We start from the raw sequence: 19,474 nt of genomic DNA on the forward strand, positions 1-19,474 counted from the left end.
GGTTTTCCACAACTAGGCCATGTGGTTTTTCCTTTTTTTTTTTTTTTCAGGCATTAGTTTTTGGGGGAGGGTTTTTTTTTTTTCATTTGTGTTTTGTACTTGATGCTCATTTCTCCCCAAACTCTCCTTCATTTGTACATCATCCTTTCAATGTGTTCAGACTTGTTAGGTGTTCATTCTTAGAGGGTCTTCTGTTTTGATATGTTCCAGTCTGGACTGGTTTACATTCTAGATTTGCTACCTAACCTGTTGGGTTGGTGTATCCTTTCACTGTCATATTGTGTTAATCTTCTAACTTCGTTCTTAATCATCTCTACCTACCTTCCTGAGGAAAAAACATGTGGGAGATCAATTTCTTGAGATCTTGCATATCTCTTGTCATACTCAGTTGATAGGTTAGCTATATACAGAGTTCCAGGTTGGGAATAACTTTTTCTTAGAATTAAAGATACTGGTCCCTTGTTTTCTGTCTTCTAAATGTTGTTGAGAATTGCAGTGCTATTCTTTGTTTCTTTTAAAAAATATTTATTTATTTGAGATAGAGAGCGAAAGCATGGAGCCATGGAGCCAGGGGACAGGGATAGGGAAAAGCAGGCTCCCAACTGAGCAGGGAGCCTGATACGAGGCTCTATCCCAGGACCCTGGGATCATGACCTGAGCTAAAGGCAGACCAACTAAGCCACCCTGGCACCCCTGCAGTGCTATTCTGATTCTTAAATTTTTTTTTATGTGTACATTCCTCTAACTCCCACCCCAGACCTGTTAAGATCCTCTCTATGTAATGTTTTGAAATTTTACCAATGATGCACTTGGGAATGGGTCATCCATTGTGCTGGGTACTTTAAATTATGGCAAATCAAGTTCTTCAGTTCTGGGAAATTTTCTTAATTGTGTATTCCCGCAACTTCTCCTTCTGAAAATTAAGTTACTTGGATGTTGGACTTACTGGGTTAGTCTCCTGATAGTCTATATTTACTCTTCTGTTTTCCACCTTTATCCTTCCTTCTGGGATATTTTCTAAACTTTTTTCTAACCTATTTAGTTTCCTTTTTTTTCTGCTGTCACTTTTTTTTTTTTTTTCTTTGCTGTCACTTTTTTATGTCCAAAAGCTTTTTAAAAAAATTCCTTTGTTTTAATATCTATCATATTAAAGACCTTTTCAAATTTTTGGTTGTCTGCTCTTCTTAGATAGTGGGACCCAAAAAGTGGATTGGAAGTTCTGTTTGGGGTGGTGCTCACTAAACGTGGGCCTCTCCCCTGTGATCTGGCTGAGTTTCATATTGTTACATAGGAATATATTTCTGTTGTTATATAATTACTTACATAGGGAATCCCTGATATTGGTATTTTTTAGATCTTTTATATAGGTAAGATTTCCTCAAGAAGACTTGTATATCCTCTTAGGGATATACGCCCAGCTGTTAGGTTTCCGGGAGTATGGTGGGGCAAGAAGGCTTTGTGGTTCAGCCTTCAGTACATAATACCTTTGTTTTCAGTAGGGTAATTAAGCCTTTAACTATGCCTGATGCTCTCCAGTTAAGATAGGGTTTACCCTCTCAAGTCTTACACCAGCTTTGGGGAAGAGCAGTTCCTTGGGTGCACAAAGGAGGGAGAGGTTCCCAGGTTCCTTACTGTAGACTTCTTACATAGTCTTTGAACCTATCCTCTTTTTAGCCCCACCTTCACCTCCCCATTCAGTTACCTAGAGTCACTAATCCAACCTGAGCCTTTTGGGAGTTCTGTGATGTAAATCAAGTTGCTTTCCTTTCCTATTGCTGGCTTTAAGATTCATCTTTTAAGTTATCATTCATCTGAAACTTCTCAATTTCCAAAATTTTTTTCATACTCCATTCTGTGGGTTATTGCCTTTTACAGATTTACTATTTTTATTATTAAATTGCTTTTTAAATATTTACTGTTCTCTAGTAAGGTTTGAGAAGGGAAGAGAGGCTACTGTGTGCACTGATTCTCTCACATGCTATCTTTTTATTGGTGTTCTGCCCGAAATCTGTATACATTATTCTTTTTTCAGGCTAGATACCTTCATTCTACTCAGACACAGGAACTGTGCAGGTCCTCCTCTTCCTTACTTTGTATTTTTGTAGCACACAGTGTGAAAATGAGAGAAAACAGTAAATGACCTGGAAAACTTACTTTATTACATGAAGCCTAGTGTTGACATCATGGTTAAAAACCTTTCTAGTAAGCACTCTGAAGAGCTCTGGCCTTGCTTTTTTTTGTCCCTGACTTTGCTTCAAAACAAATGTGTGCTTTTTTGGTAACATGTACAATCATTTTATTCTATTACTAGTATCACAATCAAGAGCTTTATACTCAAGGAAGTGGCCCAATTTTAAGAACCGGAGAATTTAATGGAGATGATCTTGCCTGCACCTTGAGTTCCCAGTCTAGTTTACTGTCAAGGGTGGGGAGGATACCTAGGTTTTCCACATTGTTTTGTTCGTAGCCAAGTCCCTTTGCCCAGAATTTTCTTTCCCATTTAAACTGGTTACTCTGCGTTTAAAATCTGCATCGTAAAATGAGGCAAACAGTCCTCTGCCTCCACCTGTCCTTATACTAAGAATAAGGAAAGCAGGTATGGCGATGCTGTTCCCACAAAAAGCTTGGGGTAAGTTATGGTCTAGGAGCCCGGAAACAAAGCAAAACTAGTTATCCTGACACGCCCTCACGCTACGAAAAGAGTAGCCTGCTTCAGCTGGATGTCTTCCACCCACACTGCAGCGCAGCCAGTCTTTTTTGGGTGCTTCTCGCTCCCGCCATAAAGTTAACATTTTTCACAGGATCGGTCCGGAACAGCTGGTCTACTTTTTAGCTCTAGCCTGAGCCGTACCGCATTTTAAAGTTTCAGAAGCAGCACGTCTGAGTACGATTCGCACAATGCTGCCCGGCCGCTAGGCAAAGGGCAGGGGGCTGTGCAGGTCCAGAGTAGCGGGGAGGGCATTCGAGGACTCCGCAGCCCACTTTGCGGGCGTCCGAGGGGGCTTCGACTCCGCCCAGGAGCGCGAGCCCCCCCCCCCCCCCCCCCCCCCCCGGCAGCGGCCCACGCACCAGACACCTGCTAGCGTTTGGGCACATAGATCCTTCGCGCTGATGCGCTGGACGGTTCTTAAACCTCTCCAGCCTGGATCTTCCCTCGATTCCAAACTAAGCCCGGGCTGCCCGGCTTACGCATCGCTGGCAACCTCCCAACGCCGGAAGCCCATTATGGCCACCCTTTAAAGCTGCGGGACGAAGGGACACGCGCTCTCCTCCTTTACGGCAGGGGTGCGCGCGTTTGCGACAGCGTGACGCCGGCAGAGTTTTGGCGGGAAAAGCGGAGCATTTGGATTCCTGTGGTGGCGGCCAAAGGACGACCTGGTGAGGAGGGGCGGCCGGTAGGGTGGGAAAGGAGCCTGTAGAAGGAGTTCGGGGTCTACATTAGTTGGGAGGGGCATGGCGAGAGAAAGTTATCGGTGACTAGCGAAGGGGATCGGAGAGACTCGCGCTGAGGGGCGGTTTCGGAGGGTGGAAAGGTGTGGGACCAGGGGAGTCCCGTTGTTTGGGGATTGGAGAGACTACCCCTCTGTGGGCTTGAGACCCCGGAGGTTTGGGCGCCGGCGGCCTCGAGTGCCTGCCAGCCCTTCCTTCCGCTTCTTGGGGCAGTTTGGCCCCGCCCCAGGCTCCTCCCGGCCTTTGGGGCGGTGTGGAGGGTGGGAATTGGAGCTGAGCACCGGGGGAGGAGGGGCTGCAGGCGTCGGAGTTACACTCTGTCGGTCTCCACTAGCTCGCGGCCCCTCACCCGTCTCACCCTCTGCCCGTCCCCAGTCATTCCCCTCAAAGCGTTTGTGTCCCCGACTCCTCAACAGAGCCGCTGCTTTTTCTCAGAGGTCTGAGGAAGGCAGTTTCTGCTTGGTTCTGCGTGGGAATGGGGATGGTGATTTCCACCACAGAATGCCAGAATTTAGAATACTTGCTCGCGGTTTAAAGCCTTGGATAAAATACTGGCGAGGTGTAAGGGGAAACCAAACTGTTATATTGAGGAGTCATGGCAGGTGGTTGAAGCTTATCCTCATCCACGTCTTTTCTGGGTTCCTGCCTTTGACAGCCGTGATCCGTGGTGGAGTCATGGCAGTGCCCTTTGTGGAAGACTGGGACTTGGTGCAAACCCTGGGAGAAGGTGCCTATGGAGAGTGAGTTCGAGTCCTTTCTCCCTGCCTTCACACTTGCTTTAGTTTTCTCCCTGTTGTCTCGAGAACATACTCGTTGTTCTGGAATGGTTTATTCTAACACCGTGGCATCTTAGAGAACAGATCTTGGCGTTTGAAGTCTTAGAGCCCTACTACCTTTTGTAAGAATTAATCCCCCACACCTTTTTAAAAAAACATTTTCTCTGTAAAGAGCTGAAAGAGACCTGTGAAGTCACTCTCTCCCCCCACATATTCCTTCCTGGGGTTTAAGCATAGTGGTTAAATGAGCAAATGAACAGACTCTGGAGTCAGACTGCCCGGTTTCAAATCTTCATTCATCACATACTAACACACTGGTTTGTGTTCTTAGGCAAACTTCTTAAAGGTGTGTCTCTGTTTTCCTCAGCTCTAAGATGAAAGTAACAGTATCTACCCTTTAGAACAGTTACCACAGACATATATAGTATGAGGTTAATAAATATTAGGTAGTGTTATTAAAATTAAATGAATAGAGCATGTGTATACGTGATGTGGCATGGAATTACTGTTACTCCATTTTAGTTTATTTTTTCTTTTTAAAAATTATTTATTTATTCGACAGAGAGAGTCAGAGAGAGCACAAGCAGGGGGAGCTGCAGGCAGGCAGGCAGAGGGAGAGGGAGAAGCAGGCTCCCTGCCAAGCAAGGAGCCTGATGTGGGGCTTGATCCCAGGACTCTGGGATCATGACCTGAGCTAAAGGCAGCCACCTAACTGAGCCACCCTGGTGCCCTGTTTTTCAAGTATGTATTAAATAACCTTTGGATGTACAACATAATGACTTCTTTAGAATATTAGTCATCATACGTCACATTTCAGAAAGGAGTAGTTTCTGTTGAGAACATGGCAGAAACCATTTTCTTGGTTTCTACTGAGTAGAGAAAGTAATGAAGATAAAATTGTTGATTCATATTTAATCTTTTGAAGTTTTCAAAGAAATAGAATTCAAATGTCTTCCTTTTCCTTTTGAGGGTTCAACTTGCTGTGAATAGAAGAACTGAAGAAGCAGTTGCAGTCAAGATTGTAGACATGAAGCGTGCCGTAGACTGTCCAGAAAATATTAAGAAAGAGATCTGTATCAATAAAATGCTAAATCATGAGAATGTGGTGAAATTTTATGGTCACAGGAGAGAAGGCAATATCCAGTATCTATTTCTGGAGTACTGTAGTGGAGGAGAACTTTTTGACAGAATAGGTAGGGAAATAAGTTTATAATAACTATTTTTACTAAATAAGTTTCTAAGTTTGTTTTTTCATTTTGAGTGCAATTTGGTCATTGTCCATTCAGAACTGCTTATGCAACAGTGAAATTGGAGTAAGTTTTCTTGTTTTTTGCAAGTTATATTAACACATTAAAGCATATATGGAATCATCAAGGAAAACTTTTCCCCTAAATTGTGTATGTGATTTTGATTAGAATTGCTATTTTGTAGAGTTTAAGAATGATAAACTAATCTCACGGTGAAGTATCATTAGTGCAACGTATTATTTACGTATGCAGCGATTCTTCTTTGTAGACATTCCAGTTACACGATATCATATACATTTACAGAACCAAAATAATAGCATGTTGTTATATTCATTTATTTAAGTGAAATTAACTTGAGAATTTTCTAGGATTGCTTTGCCTATATTTAGTAAATTCTGTACTTGTTACTTCAGTGTTCTATGTAAATTTGAAGGCTTGATATTGCAGAACACTGAGAAGTACATAAGATTAATATTATGTGGATCTAAATTTATTATTTAAAGCTATTGTGTTCATATTTAAAAACTGATTATTAGACTCTCCAGTATGTATCTCAGGAGAGAGTTCAGTGTAAAAGAAATCAAGAGGTAAAGAGGGAGATGAAAATATAAAAAGACAACTGACAGTAGGACATTTCTTAATCAAACTGTATTTCCTGAAAGAATTTTGCAGGCATTCATGGCTTTGTAGCACGAGTGAGTGTATGAAATTTCATTTTGTTGTTAAATATTTGGTGAAATTAGTTTATATTTGTCCAGGCTAACACTTTGGCAATTACATTTCAGGGGCGGGGAAAATATATATATATATTTTTTAAAGATTTTATTTATTTATTTGACAGACAGAGATCACAAGTAGGCAGAGAGGCAGGCAGAGAGAGAGAGAGGAGGAAGCAGGCTCCCCGCTAAGCAGAGAGCCCGATGCGGGGCTCGATCCCAGGACCCTGGGACCATGACCCCAGCCGAAGGCAGAGGCTTCAACCCACTGAGCCACCCAGGTGCCCCCGGGGGAAAATATTTTTATAGCATTTAGAAGAAATTAGGGGAGAATGAAAGATACCAAATAAATGATGGTTAGTGTAAGATAAGCAGAGGCTTTCAAGGTATGGCTTCCATTCTTAATTTGGGTAGCAGTTTGTTGTTTTCTTTGTAACTTTCCTGTGATGTTAATTTATTTTTGCCACATAACAGATGAGGAAATGTGAGTTACTAAGTATTGTATGAGTCAGTGGACACCACAGTCTTTTAATTATTACTGTAAGATTCTGTTTGCCAGAGTACCATCACAAAAGTCTAACCTTAGAATTAGGAGACTCTGTGTTTGCCTGATTGTGTTTACCTGACAAACTAACTTTCATAATTAATTCTGATAGAGCCAGACATAGGCATGCCTGAACAAGATGCTCAGAGGTTCTTCCATCAACTCATGGCGGGGGTGGTAGGTATAGTTGTCTCTTTTCCTTTTGCTTAAAATTATCATGAACGAAGTAAGTTACCAAATTTTGGTGTGCTTCCTTCTGTTTCTCTTTTAGGTTTATCTGCATGGTATTGGGATAACTCACAGGGATATTAAGCCAGAAAATCTCCTATTGGATGAAAGGGGTAAGTTCAGCTTTTTGTCACTGCTGCCTAAATTGTTTTATTTTATTTTAAATTTTTTGAAAAAGATTTTATTTATTTACCTGCCAGAGAGAGAATACAAGCAGGGAAAGCAGCAGGCAAAGAGAGAACCAGGCTCCCTGCTGAGCAAGGAGCCCCCTGTGGAACTCGATTCCAGGAGCTTGGGATCATGACCTGAGCCGAAGGCAGCTGCTTAACTGACTGAGCCATCCAGACGTCCCTGCCTAAATTATTTTAATCCACATAAGGCAGGTTTGAAGCTTTTGCATTTTTGAAATTTTAGGGCAGAAAATCTGAAAAGTCGAGGAAGTTTGAGAAACTCAGTATATTTCGATTTCACAAGGACTTCCTAATATAGTTATGGATGAGATAGAGAAATCTAACCTAGATGTAAGGGTAGCTCATTAAATGAATAGCTGTACGAATACTCTTTTTTTTTTTTTTTGACAGAGAGATCACAAGCAGGCACAGAGGCAGGCAGAGAGAGAGAGGAGGAAGCAGGCTCCCTGAGAGAGCAGAGAGCCCGATGCGGGGCCCGATCCCAGGACTCCGAGAGGCGCCCCTGTATGAGTACTCTTAAACAGCTTTTCAATGAATTAATAAAGGAAAGTTTCCGTTGGAATACCCTGGACTTTTAGCCTTAACCTGTTGTTCTTTTTATTTATTTAGTTTGTTCGTTTCAAGTTTTTCTTTAAATTCCAGTTAGTTGGGGCGCCTGGGTGGCTCAGTGGTTAAAGCCTCTGCCTTCGGCTCAGGTCATGATCCCAGGGTCCTGGGATCGAGTCCCGCATTCGGGCTCTCTGCTCAGCAGGGAGCCTGCCTCTTCCTCCTCTCTCTCTGCCTGCCTCTCTGCCTACTTGTGATCTGTCTGTCAAAAAAAAAAAAAAAAATTCCAGTTAGTTAACATATAGAGTGATAATAGTTTCAGGAATAGAATTTAGTGATTCGTCACTTACATATAACACCCAGTGCTCATCACAAGTGCCGTCCTTAATACCCATCCGCCTGCCCACCTCCCCTCCAGCAAATCTCAGTTTGTTCTCTATAGGTAAGATTCTGTTTTAAGTTTTGCCTCTCTCCCCACCCCCATGTTCATCTGTTTCATTTCTTAAATTCCACATATGAGTGAAATCATATGGTATTTGTCTCTGACTGACTTATTTCACTTAGCTAAGTCACTAAGTCACTAAGCAGAGCTAAGTCATTAACTCTATCCATGTCATTGCAAATGGCAAGATTCCATTCTTTTTTATGGCTGAGTAATATTCATATATATATGTACAGCTTCTTTATCCACTCATCAGTTGGTGGACACTTGGGATCTTTATGTAATTTGGCTATTGCTGATAATGCTGCTATCAACATCAGGGTGCATGTGTCCTTTCAAATTGGTATTTTTGTATCCTTTGGTAAATACCTAGTAGTGTAGTTGCTGGGTCATAGGGTAGTTCTGTTTTTATTCTTTCTTTAAATTTTTAAATTATTTCTTATTTTTATTTTATTTTATTTTTTTTAAGATTTTATTTATTTATTTGACAGAGTGAGATCACAAGTAGGCAGAGAGGCAGGCAGAGAGAGAGGAGGAAGCAGGCTCCCTGCTTAGCAGAAAGCCCGATGCAGGACTTGATCCCAGGACCCTGGGACCATGACCTGAGCCGAAGGCAGAGGCTTAACACACTGAGTTGCCCAGGCGCCCCTGTTCTTTTTTTTTAAATATTTTATTTATTTATGTATTTATCAGAGAGAGAGCGAGAGTGTGTGGGTGTGCGATGGAGGAGAGGCAAGCCAACTCCATGCAGAGGGTAGCGCCCGAGTTGGGGCTTGATCTCAGGACCCTGAGGTCATGACCTGAGTGGGCTCTTGATTGAGAGTGGGAGGCTTAACCAACTGCACCAGGGAGGCACCGCAGGGCAGTTCTATTTTTAACTTTTTAGGGAGCCTTCATATTGTTCTCCAGAGTGGCTGCAGTCAGTTTACATTCCCACCAACAGTGCAAGGGGGTTCCCCTTTCTCTGCATCCTTACCAACATCTGTTGTTTCCTTTGTTGTTGACAGGTGTGAAGTGATACCTCATTATACTTTTGACTTGCATTTATTTCCCTGATGATCACTGATGTTGAGCATCTTTTTGTATGTCTGTTAGCCATCTATATGTCTTTGAAAAATGTCTATTCACATCTTCTGCCCATTTCTTAACTGGATTATTTGTTTATTGGGGGATGAGTTTGATAACTTCTTTATAGATCTTGGATACTAACCCTTTATCAGATATGTCATTTCCAGATATCTTCTTCCATTCCAATGGTGCTATTTATTTAGTTTTGTTGATCATTTCCTTTGCTGTAAAGAAGCTTTTTGCCTTGATGAAATCCCAATAGTTCATTTTTGCTTTTGTTTTCCTTGCTTCCAGAGATGTATCTAGTAAGAAGTTGCTACTGCAAATGTCAGAGAGGTTGCTGCACGTATTCCTCTCTAGGATTTTGATGGTTTCCTGTCTCTTGTTTAGGTCTTTAATCAATTTTTTTTTAAAGATTTTATTTATTTATTTGACAGAGAGAGAGTGCACGTGAGCACAAGCAGGTGGAGCATTAGGCAGAGGGAGAGGGAGAGGCAGGCTCCCTGTTGAGCAGAGAGCCTAATGTGGGCCCCGATTCCAGGACCCTGGGATCATGACCTAAGCCGAAGGTAGACGCTTAACTGACTGAGCCTACAGGTGCCCCTGTTCTTTCAGCTATTTTGAATTTATTTTTGTGTATAGTGTAAGAAAGTAGCCTATTTTCATTTTTTTTTTTAAAAGATTTTATTTATTTATTTATTTGACAGACAGAGATTACAAGTAGGCAGAGAGGCAGGCAGAGAGGGAGAGGAGGAAGCAGGCTCCCTGCTGAGCAGAGAGCCTGTTGCAGGGCTTGATCCCAGGACCCTGGGACTACGACCTGAGCCGAAGGCAGAGGCTTAACCCACTGAGCCACCAAGGTGCCCCCATTTTTTTTTTTTTTTTTTAAATTTAAGAGAAGGAGAGAGTGTGAGGTGGGAAGAGGCAGACAAGAGGAAGAGAGAAACTCATGCAGACTCCATGCTGAGTGCAGTGATCTCATGACCTGAGCCAAAACCAAGAGTTCGATGTGCAATGGACAATGCTACCCAGGCACCCCTAGATTCATTCTTTTGTATGTTGCTGTCCAGTTTTTGTTGAAGAGACCGTCTTTTTTCCATTGGAAATTCTTTCCTGCTTGTTGAAGAATAGTTGACCCAATAGTAGTGGGTCCATTTCTAAATTTTCTATTCTATTCCATTGGTTTTTATGTATCTGATTTTGTGCCGTACCATACTGTCTTATTGATTACAGCTTTGTAATATAGCTTAAAGTCCAGAATTGTGATGCCTCCAGCTTTGCTTTTCTTTTTCAAGATAGCTTTGGCTATTCAGGTCTTTTGTGGTTCCATACAAATTTTAGGATTATTTATTCTAGCTTTGTGTAAAATTCTAGTGGTATTTTGTTTTTTTGTTTTTTGTTTTTTTTTAAGATTTTATTTATTTATTTGAGCGCCCGAGTTGGGAGCGCCCGAGAGAGAGATCACAAGTAGGCAGAGAGGCAGGCAGAGAGAGAGGGAAGCAGGCTCCTCGCAGAGCAGAGAGCCCGATGTGGGGCTCTATCACAGGACCCTGAGATCATGACCTGAGCTGAAGGCAGAGGCTTTAACCCACTGAGCCACCCAGGCGCCCCTCTAGTGGTATTTTGATAGGGTTTGCATTAAATGTGTAGATTGCTTTGGAGAGTGTAGACATTTTAACAATGTTTGTTCTTCCAATCCTGAACATGGAATGTTTTTACATTTCTTTATGTCCTCTTCAATTTCTTTCGTAAGTGTTCTATAATTTTCAGAGTACAGATCTTTTGCCTCTTTGGTTAGTTTTCTTCCTAGGTATCTTACACGGTTTTTGGTATAATCGATTCCTTGATTTCTCTTTCTGTTGCTGCTTTATTGGTGTATAGAAATCCAACAGATTTCCGTACATTGATTTTGTATCCTGCAACTTTACTGAATTTGTGTTAACAGTTCTAGCAATTTTTTGGTGGAATCTTTTAGGTTTTCTACAGAGTATCATGTCATGTGCAAATAGTGAAAGATTGACTTCTTCCTTGCTAATTTGGATGCCTTTATTTCTTTTTGTTGTCTGATTGCTGAGGCTAGGATTTCCAATATTATGTTAAATAACAGTGGGAGTGGCCATCCCTGTCTGTAGATCTACATCTATAGATGTAGATGTAGTTCCTGACTATAGAGGAAAAGCTCTCAGTTTTTCCCCACAGAGGATAATATTAGCTTTTTCAATATGGCCTTTTGAATATGGCTTTAATGATGTTGCAGTATGTTCCCTCTATCCCTACTTTGTTGAGGATTTTTATCAAGAATGGACGCTGAATTTTGTCACATGCTTTTTCTGCATCTGTTGTGAGGATCATATGCTGGTTATTTAGTGTGGTGTATTATGTTGATTGATTTATGAATACTGAACCTTGCAACCCAGGAACAAATTCCACTTCACTGGGGTGAATGATTCTTTTAATACACTATTGGATTCGATTTGCTAGTATTTTGTTGGGAATTTTTGCCTTCATGTTTACCAGGGATATTGACCTGTAGTTCTCTTTTTTAGTGGGTCTTTGTCTGGTTTTAGAATGAAAATAAGGTGGTCTCATAGAATGAGTTTGGGAGTTTTCCTTCCATTTCTATTTTTTGGAACAGTTTGAGCGGAATAAGTATTAACTCTCCTTTAAATATTTGGTAGAATTCCCCTGGGAAGCCATCTGGTCCTGGACTTTTGTTTTTTGGGAGAGTTTTGGTTATTGATTCAATTTCTTTGCTGGTTATTGGTGGAAGTTTTCTATTTCTTTCAGTTTAGGTTTGGTAGTTTATATGTTTCTAGGAATTTATCAATTTTTTCCAGATTTCCCAATTTCTTGTCATATGATTTTTCATAGTATTCTAATTATTGATATTTCTGTGGTGTTGGTTGTACTCTCTCTTCTCTCATTCTCATTATTTATTTAGATCCTTTTCTTTTCTTTTTGGTAAGTCTGGCTAGGAGTTTATTAATTTTATTCTTTCGAAGAACCAGCTCCTGTTTTCATTGATCTGTTCTGCTGGGGTGTTTTTGTTTGTTTCTGTATCATTTATTTCTTCTCTAATCTTTTTTATTTCCTTTCTTTTGCTGCCTTTAGGCTTCATTTGTTCTTTTTCCAGCTCCTTTAGGTGTAAGGTTAGGTTGCTTATTTGAGATTTTTCTTGCTTGTTGAGGTAGGCCTGTATTGCTATACACTTCCCTCTTAAGTCTGCTCTTGCTGCATCCCAAAGGCTTATTTGTGTTTTCATTATCATTTGTTTCCATGTGTTTTTTTATTCTTTAATCTCCTGGTTGACCCATTCATTCTTTAGTAGGGTGTTTTTTAATCTCCATGTATTTGTGGTCTTTCCAAATTCTTTCTGTGGTTCACTTCAGGTTTCAAAGTTTCGTGGTTAGAAAATATACACGGTGTGATCTCAGTCTCTTTGTATTTGTTGGGCCTGATTTGTGACCCAGTGTGTGGTATGTTCTGGAGAATGTCCCAGGCCCTTGAAAGGAATGTGTATTCTGCTGCTTTAAGATGAAATGTTCTGAATATATCTGTTAAGTCCATTTGGGCCAGTGTGTCATTCAAAGCCATTGTTTCCTTGTTGATTTTCTGCTTAGATGATCTGGCCATTGCTGTAAGTGGAGTGTTAAAGTCCCTTGCTATATTACTGTATTATTATCAATGAGTTCCTTTATGTTTGTTATTGTTTTACATATTGAGTACTCTCAAGTTGGGGGCATAAATGTTTATACTTGTTAGGTCCTCTTGTTGGGTAGACCCCTTTATTATGATATAGTGCCCTTCTTCAACTCTTGTTATAGTCTTTGGCTTAAAATCTCATTTGGCTCAGGGCACCTGGGTGGCTCAGTTGGTTAAGCATCTGACTCTTGATCTTAGCTCAGGTTTTGATCTCAGGGCTGTGAGTTCAAGCCCCATTTTGGTCTTCAGGCTGGGTGTGGAGCCTACTTTCAAAAATAAATAAAACAAAATCTCATTTGTCTGACCTAAGTATTGCTACTCCACCTTTCTTTTGACTTCCATTAACATGATAAATGGTTTTCTATCCCTTCAATTTCTTTTTTATTTCTAAGATTTTATTTATTTATTTGACAGGGAGAGACACGGCCAGAGAGGGAACACAAGCAGGGGGAAAGGGAGAGGGAGAAGCATGCTTCCGGCTGAACAGGGAGCCAATGTAGGGCTCAATCCAAGGATTCTGGGATCATAACCTGAGCAGAAGGCAGATGCTTAACCACTGAGCCACCCAGGTGCCTCTGTCCCTTCAGTTTCAATCTGCAGGTGTCTGTAGGTCTAAAATGAGTCTCTTGTAGGCAGCATGTCCATTCTGTCTTTTTTATCCATTCTAACACCCGTGTTTTTTGATTAGAGCATTTAGTCCATTTATATTCAGGGTAATTTTTTTTTTTTAAAGATTTTTTAATTTATTTATTTGACAGAGAGAGAGATCACAAGTAGGCAGAGAGGCAGACAGAGAGAGAGAGAGGAGGAAGCAGGCTCCCTGCTGAGCAGAGAGCCCGATGCGGGACTCGATCCCAGGACCCTGAGATCATGACCTGAGCCGAAGGCAGAGGCTTAACCCATTGAGCCACCTAGGTGCCCTGGACCAAAGTATTTTTAAGATCTTGTCCAACCCTAAGGTTTAGTGTTTCTGGCAGTATTTTTCACGACATGTCACTGTACTTTCTTATCAGCCTCCTAGCCTTTTTCTGAACTCTAATTGGCCTTCATACTAGGAGATGAGTTAAGGAAAGCCAGTTTATTTAATAAGTAATGGAGATGTGAATATGTAATAATATTTGGAATATGAAAACTTTGTTTTCATACTAAAAATCTGGTTTTTTTTTTTTTTTCTTTATAAAAATACTAGTTAATGGGACGCCTGGGTGGCTCAGTTGGTTGGACGACTGCCTTCGGCTCGGGTCGTAATCCCGGAGTCCCGGGATCGAGTCCCACATCGGGCTCCCAGCTCCATGGGGAGTCTGCTTCTCCCTCTGACCTTCTTCTCACTCACGCTCTCTCTCACTGTCTCTCTCTCAAATGAATAAATAAAATCTTTAAAAAAAAAAATACTAGTTAATGAAGTAAGATGGAAAGTATAAGAAGAAAGTAAAAAAAATCACCAGAAAGCCATCACTCATTTATAACCACTGTTAAATTTTTTTAAATATTTTTTAAAATTTTTATTTATTTATTTGACAGAGAGAGAGATCACAAGTAGGCAGAAAGGAAGGCAGAGAGAACTGGAAAGCAGGTTCCCTGCTGAGCAGAGAGCACAATGCGGGGCTCCATCCCAGGACCCTGAGATCATGACCTGAGCCGAAGGCAGAGGTTTAACCCACTGAGCCACCAAGGCTCCCCAACCACTGTTAATTTTTTTTTTTTTAAAGATTTTATTTATTTATTTGACAGAGAGAAATCACAAGCAAGCAGAGAGGCAGGCAGAGAGAGAGGAGGAAGCAGGCTCCCCGCTGAGCAGAAAGCCCAATGCGGGGCTCGAACCCAGGACCTGGGTTCATGACCTGAGCCGAAGGCAGCGGCTTAACCCACTGAGCCACCCAGGCGCCCCAATTTTTGATGAATATCTTTTAGATAAACATTTATTAAGCTGTCTGCCTAGCTGCCTAAGATCCTCCTTTGGTTACTTAGCTTCTGCAGGTTGCTTCTGCAAGTTATTTTGCTTCTGCAAGTTGCTTTATAAGGCACATAGCAAAATTTTAGATATTCAGAAAATTCAGTGTATGAGGAAAAGGAACTGAGTAATTGATTGATGAGTCCCAAGAAATGAGAGCACAGTTGGAGAATTCCTTTATTTTCCATTTTTCATTCTATTTCTATTAACTTTTTGAATGCTAATAGACTTTTTAAAAAAAATTTTTCGTCCTCTGCATTATTTACAGTTAATCCATTTTTCTGTTCCCTGGGTTGTTTCTATGTTTGTTTTTTTTTATAAAAGATTTTATTTATTTATTTGATGAAGAGCACCAGCGGGGGGAGCAGCAGGCATAGGGATAGGGAGAAGCAGACTCCCCACTGAGCAGAGAACCCGACATGGGGCTCGATCCCAGGACTCTGGGATCATGACCTGAGCCCAAGGCAGATGCTTAACTGACTGAGCCACCCAGGTGCCTCTGAATGCTAATAGCTATCCTTGATGGTATACTACAGTCAATTCATTTCCTTCCTCATCTACAAATTAAGCCTTTTTTTTTTTTTTTTTTTTTTGGAGTAAATATGGGTTTGGGGAAAAAGGATTACTTTTTTCTAACTGTGAGAGGGAGTACAACATAGTGTTAAGAGCTCAGGATTTAGAGTCATTTGAACCTAGGTTTAATCTAGGCCACCTCATAGTAGGTGTATAGCTGTGGGCAAGCTGGCATTACTTACCTTCTCTCTCCTTACTGTCCTTTTTTATAAATGGTGATAGTAAGAGAAGATATACACATCTTTACCCACGTATGTATAAACTTAAGTTAGATCATGGAATATATGGTTTTTTAATATGCATGTGGGTTTTATTTTTCAGGACTTTATTTTGTATTTATGTTATATAAAAACCTTTACAGGGACTCCTGGGTGGCTCAGCTGGTTAAGCAGCTGCCTTTAGCTCACGTCATGATCCCAGCATCCTGGGATCGAGTCCCACATCGGGCTCCTTGCTTGGCAGGGAGCCTGCTTCTCCCTCTGCCTCTGCCTGCCTATGCTCGCTCTCGCTCCTCTCTCTCCAACAAATAAAAAAATAAAATCTTTAAAAAAATAAAAACCTTTACAGTTACTTAAAGCTTAAAAAAAAATTTAGGCATGGGGCTCCTGGCTGGCTCAGTTGGTAGAGCATGCTACTCTTGATCTTGGGGTTGTGAGTTTGAGCTCTATGTTGGGTGTAGAGCTTCCTTTTTTTTTTTTTTTTAATGAATTTATTTATTTATCTGAGAGAGAGCATACGTAAGCCGGCGGAGGGGCAGAGGGAGAAGCAAACTCCCTGCTAGGCAGGGAGCCTGATGTGGGCTTCCATCCCAGAACGCTGAGATCATGACCTGAGCTGAGGGTAGACGCTTAACTGACTGAGCCATCTAGGTACCCAGGCTGTAGAGCTTACTTTAAAAAGTTCAGGCATATAAAAATTTATATAAAACATACATGATATAGTAAAATAAAAATAAAATAACTACCTATATACCAATCTGGCTTAAAAAATAAAACATTAGCATGCCTGGGTGGCTCAGTCTGTGTCTGCCTTAGGCTCAGGTCATGATCCCATAGTCCTGGGATCGAGCCCAGCATTGGGCTCCCTGCTCCTCAGGGAGTCTGTTTCTCCCTCTGCTGCAGACCCCCTGCCTCCGCCCCCTGACTCATGCTCTCTCTCATGCAAAAATAAATAAATAAAATCTTAAAAAAACCTCTGTACATTGCTCAAAGCAGTGGTGTAAAATAGCAAAACGCTGGAAACAACGGAAATGTCTATCAACAATGGAATAGATAAATTATGAAATGAATGATTTATAGGTACAAGTAATGACATGGGTATGTTTTATAGAAGTATTCATACAAGTATGCTTCTATTTATATGAAGTAAGTTCAAAATATGTAAAATCAAATATATTGTTTAGAAATACAAATATGGAGAAGATCACAAAAAAGCGTATTAAAACAAAACTCAGAATGGTAGTCACTTCTGAGAAGGTAGGGAAGGGAATATATTGAGGGAAGTAATTATAGGGGATTTCAAAGGAATATATATGTATATTTGTTCTTGCTCAATATTTAACAATAGTCTTTTTAAAAAAGAAAACATTACGAATATAGTCCAAGTCCTCTGTATTCCTTCACAAATGTATTCCCTTTTTCTCAGAGATAACCACACTCCTCAATTTAGAATTTATTATATGCAGGTCTTTAAACTGAGTATTATGTTGCAGACATATGGAAACAACAAAATTCAAGGAATGTTACAGTTACCTATTAGCATTTTCACTGATAACTTGCCACTCTTAATCTCAGTGATTTGTCAAGATTGTGTCATGTATAGCTATTAAAAGGATAATTAGAGTAGCTGCCTCCCAATTCAAATGCAGGTAAACATCATCAATGTCTTACGTATTATATTGTGTGGATATACTTGATTTTCAAAGAATCAAAACCCTATTTTAGGACATTAAAATTATTTCTAGATTTAAAGAGATAGAACAGCAATATCTGTTCTATAGATTTGTGCACAGGTCCAATATAAAAATTGGGTTGTGTTATAATGGATATTTGTTATGGCACTTGTCTTTTTTTTTCACTTATACCCTGTTCCATGTCAGTACTACAGATAGTTTTGTTTTGTTTTTAATGATTGTATTTATTCCAGAGAGAAAAAGCAGGGGGAGGAGCAGAGGGGGAGGGACAAGCAGATTATGCACTGACTGGGGAGCTGGGCACAGGGCTTGATCCTAGGACCTCAAGATCATGACCTGAGACACAACCAAGAGTTGGACACTCAGCTGACTGAGCCACCCAGGTGCCTTTTTTTAAAAAAGCAACTTATCAGTGTAGTTTTCATTGTATACATGTGCAATAAGATTTTACCATTTCTTTATTGATGGATATTTAAGCTATTTACAGATAATATTGCTAGGAATATCCTTATGTTTGTGAATTTTAGGGAATATTTCTGTGTTTGTGGTCCTGGAAATGGGAATTGCTATTTCAAAGAGTGACTATTTCAAAATTGCCAGATTGCCAGATTGCCCTCTAAAAAGGCTGTACCATTTGACACCTTCGTAATAGGGGGACTTCCCTCCCTCCTAAGATTAGATTAGAGTCCCTTGCAATAAGATCTTGTAATGCTTTGTATTTTTATAACTTTTTCAATGGCTGTTTATTTTTAATCTTCAGTAATTTATTTACCTGCATTGGCTAGCACAGTGTTGCTCAGTTATGCTGAATATTCACTAAGGACAGAATAAGTTGAAAGTCCTGCCTGCAGTTTTGCGTGTGTTAAAGATGGGAAGTTAAGAGGAAATTTTGCTTTTCTGTTTTATTTTTTTTGTGCAGTGTTCCTTCTTTTCTAAACTTTGACAAGAAGTTCTAGTGGTTTGTGGATCTTAAGCTTTGGTACATCTTTACATATTTTCTTCCTGTCAGCTGGGTTTATTTGCTGCTGAGAAAGTTGTGCCTGTCATGTTATTGGTGTCTCCTTCCTGCCCTCTGTACAAGTTGATGAAGGTCTTGGCTGTGCTTTCAACCACAACTAGAGTGCCCTTTTGCCAAAGGGCAGTCCCTTTTGACTCGTTTTCTTTCTTTAACCTGGTCCAAACTGTTTTGTGTATTGATGATTTTTCTCTTAAGTTAATAAGGTCTTTTAATAATGAGATCTTTTTCTAGTTTTAGTTATGTGATGATATTTTTTATTTCTTCTTTTTTAAAATTTCTTTTTTGGGGTGCCTGAGTGGCTCAGTCAGTTAAGCATCTCCCTTTGTTCAGGTCATGATCCCTGGGTCTTGGGATAGAGCCCTACAGCGGGCTCCCTGCTCAGTGGGGAGCCTGCTTCTTCCTTTCCCTCTCCCCCTCCCCCTGCTTGTTCTCTCTCGCTTGTGCTCTCTCTCTCTAATAACTAAAATCTTTTAAAAAAATTATTTTTTGTCATTTTAAGGTAGAAAAGTGCTATACACTTTGTAAGTAATACCAGTGATTTTCCAATAAAATGTTAATTCCTTTAAGTATATCTATTTATAAAACATTTTTATTCAGTGCCATTCAATTTTTCCTTTGGTTTAGATAACCTCAAAATCTCTGACTTTGGCTTGGCAACGGTGTTTCGGCATAATAACCGTGAACGTTTATTGAACAAGATGTGCGGTACTTTACCATATGTTGCTCCAGAACTTCTAAAGAGAAAAGAATTTCACGCAGAACCAGTTGATGTTTGGTCCTGTGGAATAGTACTTACGGCAATGTTGGCTGGAGGTAAGAGCTCTTTAATTGTGATGGAACTCCTGTCCTATGGAAAGCCAGATTTGTTATACCAAAATAAATGAAACAAACCAAGGGAACCATATTTATATGATAGTATTTTATTTTGTTATGTATTTATTTGAAAGAGATCACAAATAGGCAGAGAGGCAAGCAGAGAGAGAGAGGGAGAAGCAGGCTCCCCCCTGATCAGAGAGCCTGATGTGGGGCTCTGTCTCAGGACCCTGGGATCATGACCTGAGCTGAAGGCAGAGGCTTTAACCCACTGAGCCACCCAGGTGCCCCTTTATT

At 40.5% G+C, this 19,474-nt stretch overlaps 1 protein-coding gene across 1 annotated transcript in view; it reads left to right on the top strand.

Annotated features, from left to right (window-relative positions):
- The first annotated feature begins 3,250 nt into the window (after positions 1 to 3,250).
- Positions 3,251 to 19,474, top strand: part of CHEK1 (checkpoint kinase 1) — a 28,927-nt gene continuing 12,703 nt past the window's right edge. The window contains exons 1-6 of the mRNA XM_047747356.1: positions 3,251 to 3,378; positions 4,106 to 4,190; positions 5,196 to 5,419; positions 6,846 to 6,910; positions 7,005 to 7,074; positions 18,989 to 19,177. Coding sequence (XP_047603312.1) covers positions 4,126 to 4,190; positions 5,196 to 5,419; positions 6,846 to 6,910; positions 7,005 to 7,074; positions 18,989 to 19,177 — 613 coding nt within the window. The 5' untranslated portion in view covers positions 3,251 to 3,378; positions 4,106 to 4,125. The remainder of the gene's footprint in view (positions 3,379 to 4,105; positions 4,191 to 5,195; positions 5,420 to 6,845; positions 6,911 to 7,004; positions 7,075 to 18,988; positions 19,178 to 19,474) is intronic.

Source organism: Lutra lutra, chromosome 10, assembly GCF_902655055.1.
Source record: "Lutra lutra chromosome 10, mLutLut1.2, whole genome shotgun sequence".
Classification (NCBI taxonomy): Eukaryota; Metazoa; Chordata; class Mammalia; order Carnivora; family Mustelidae; genus Lutra; species Lutra lutra.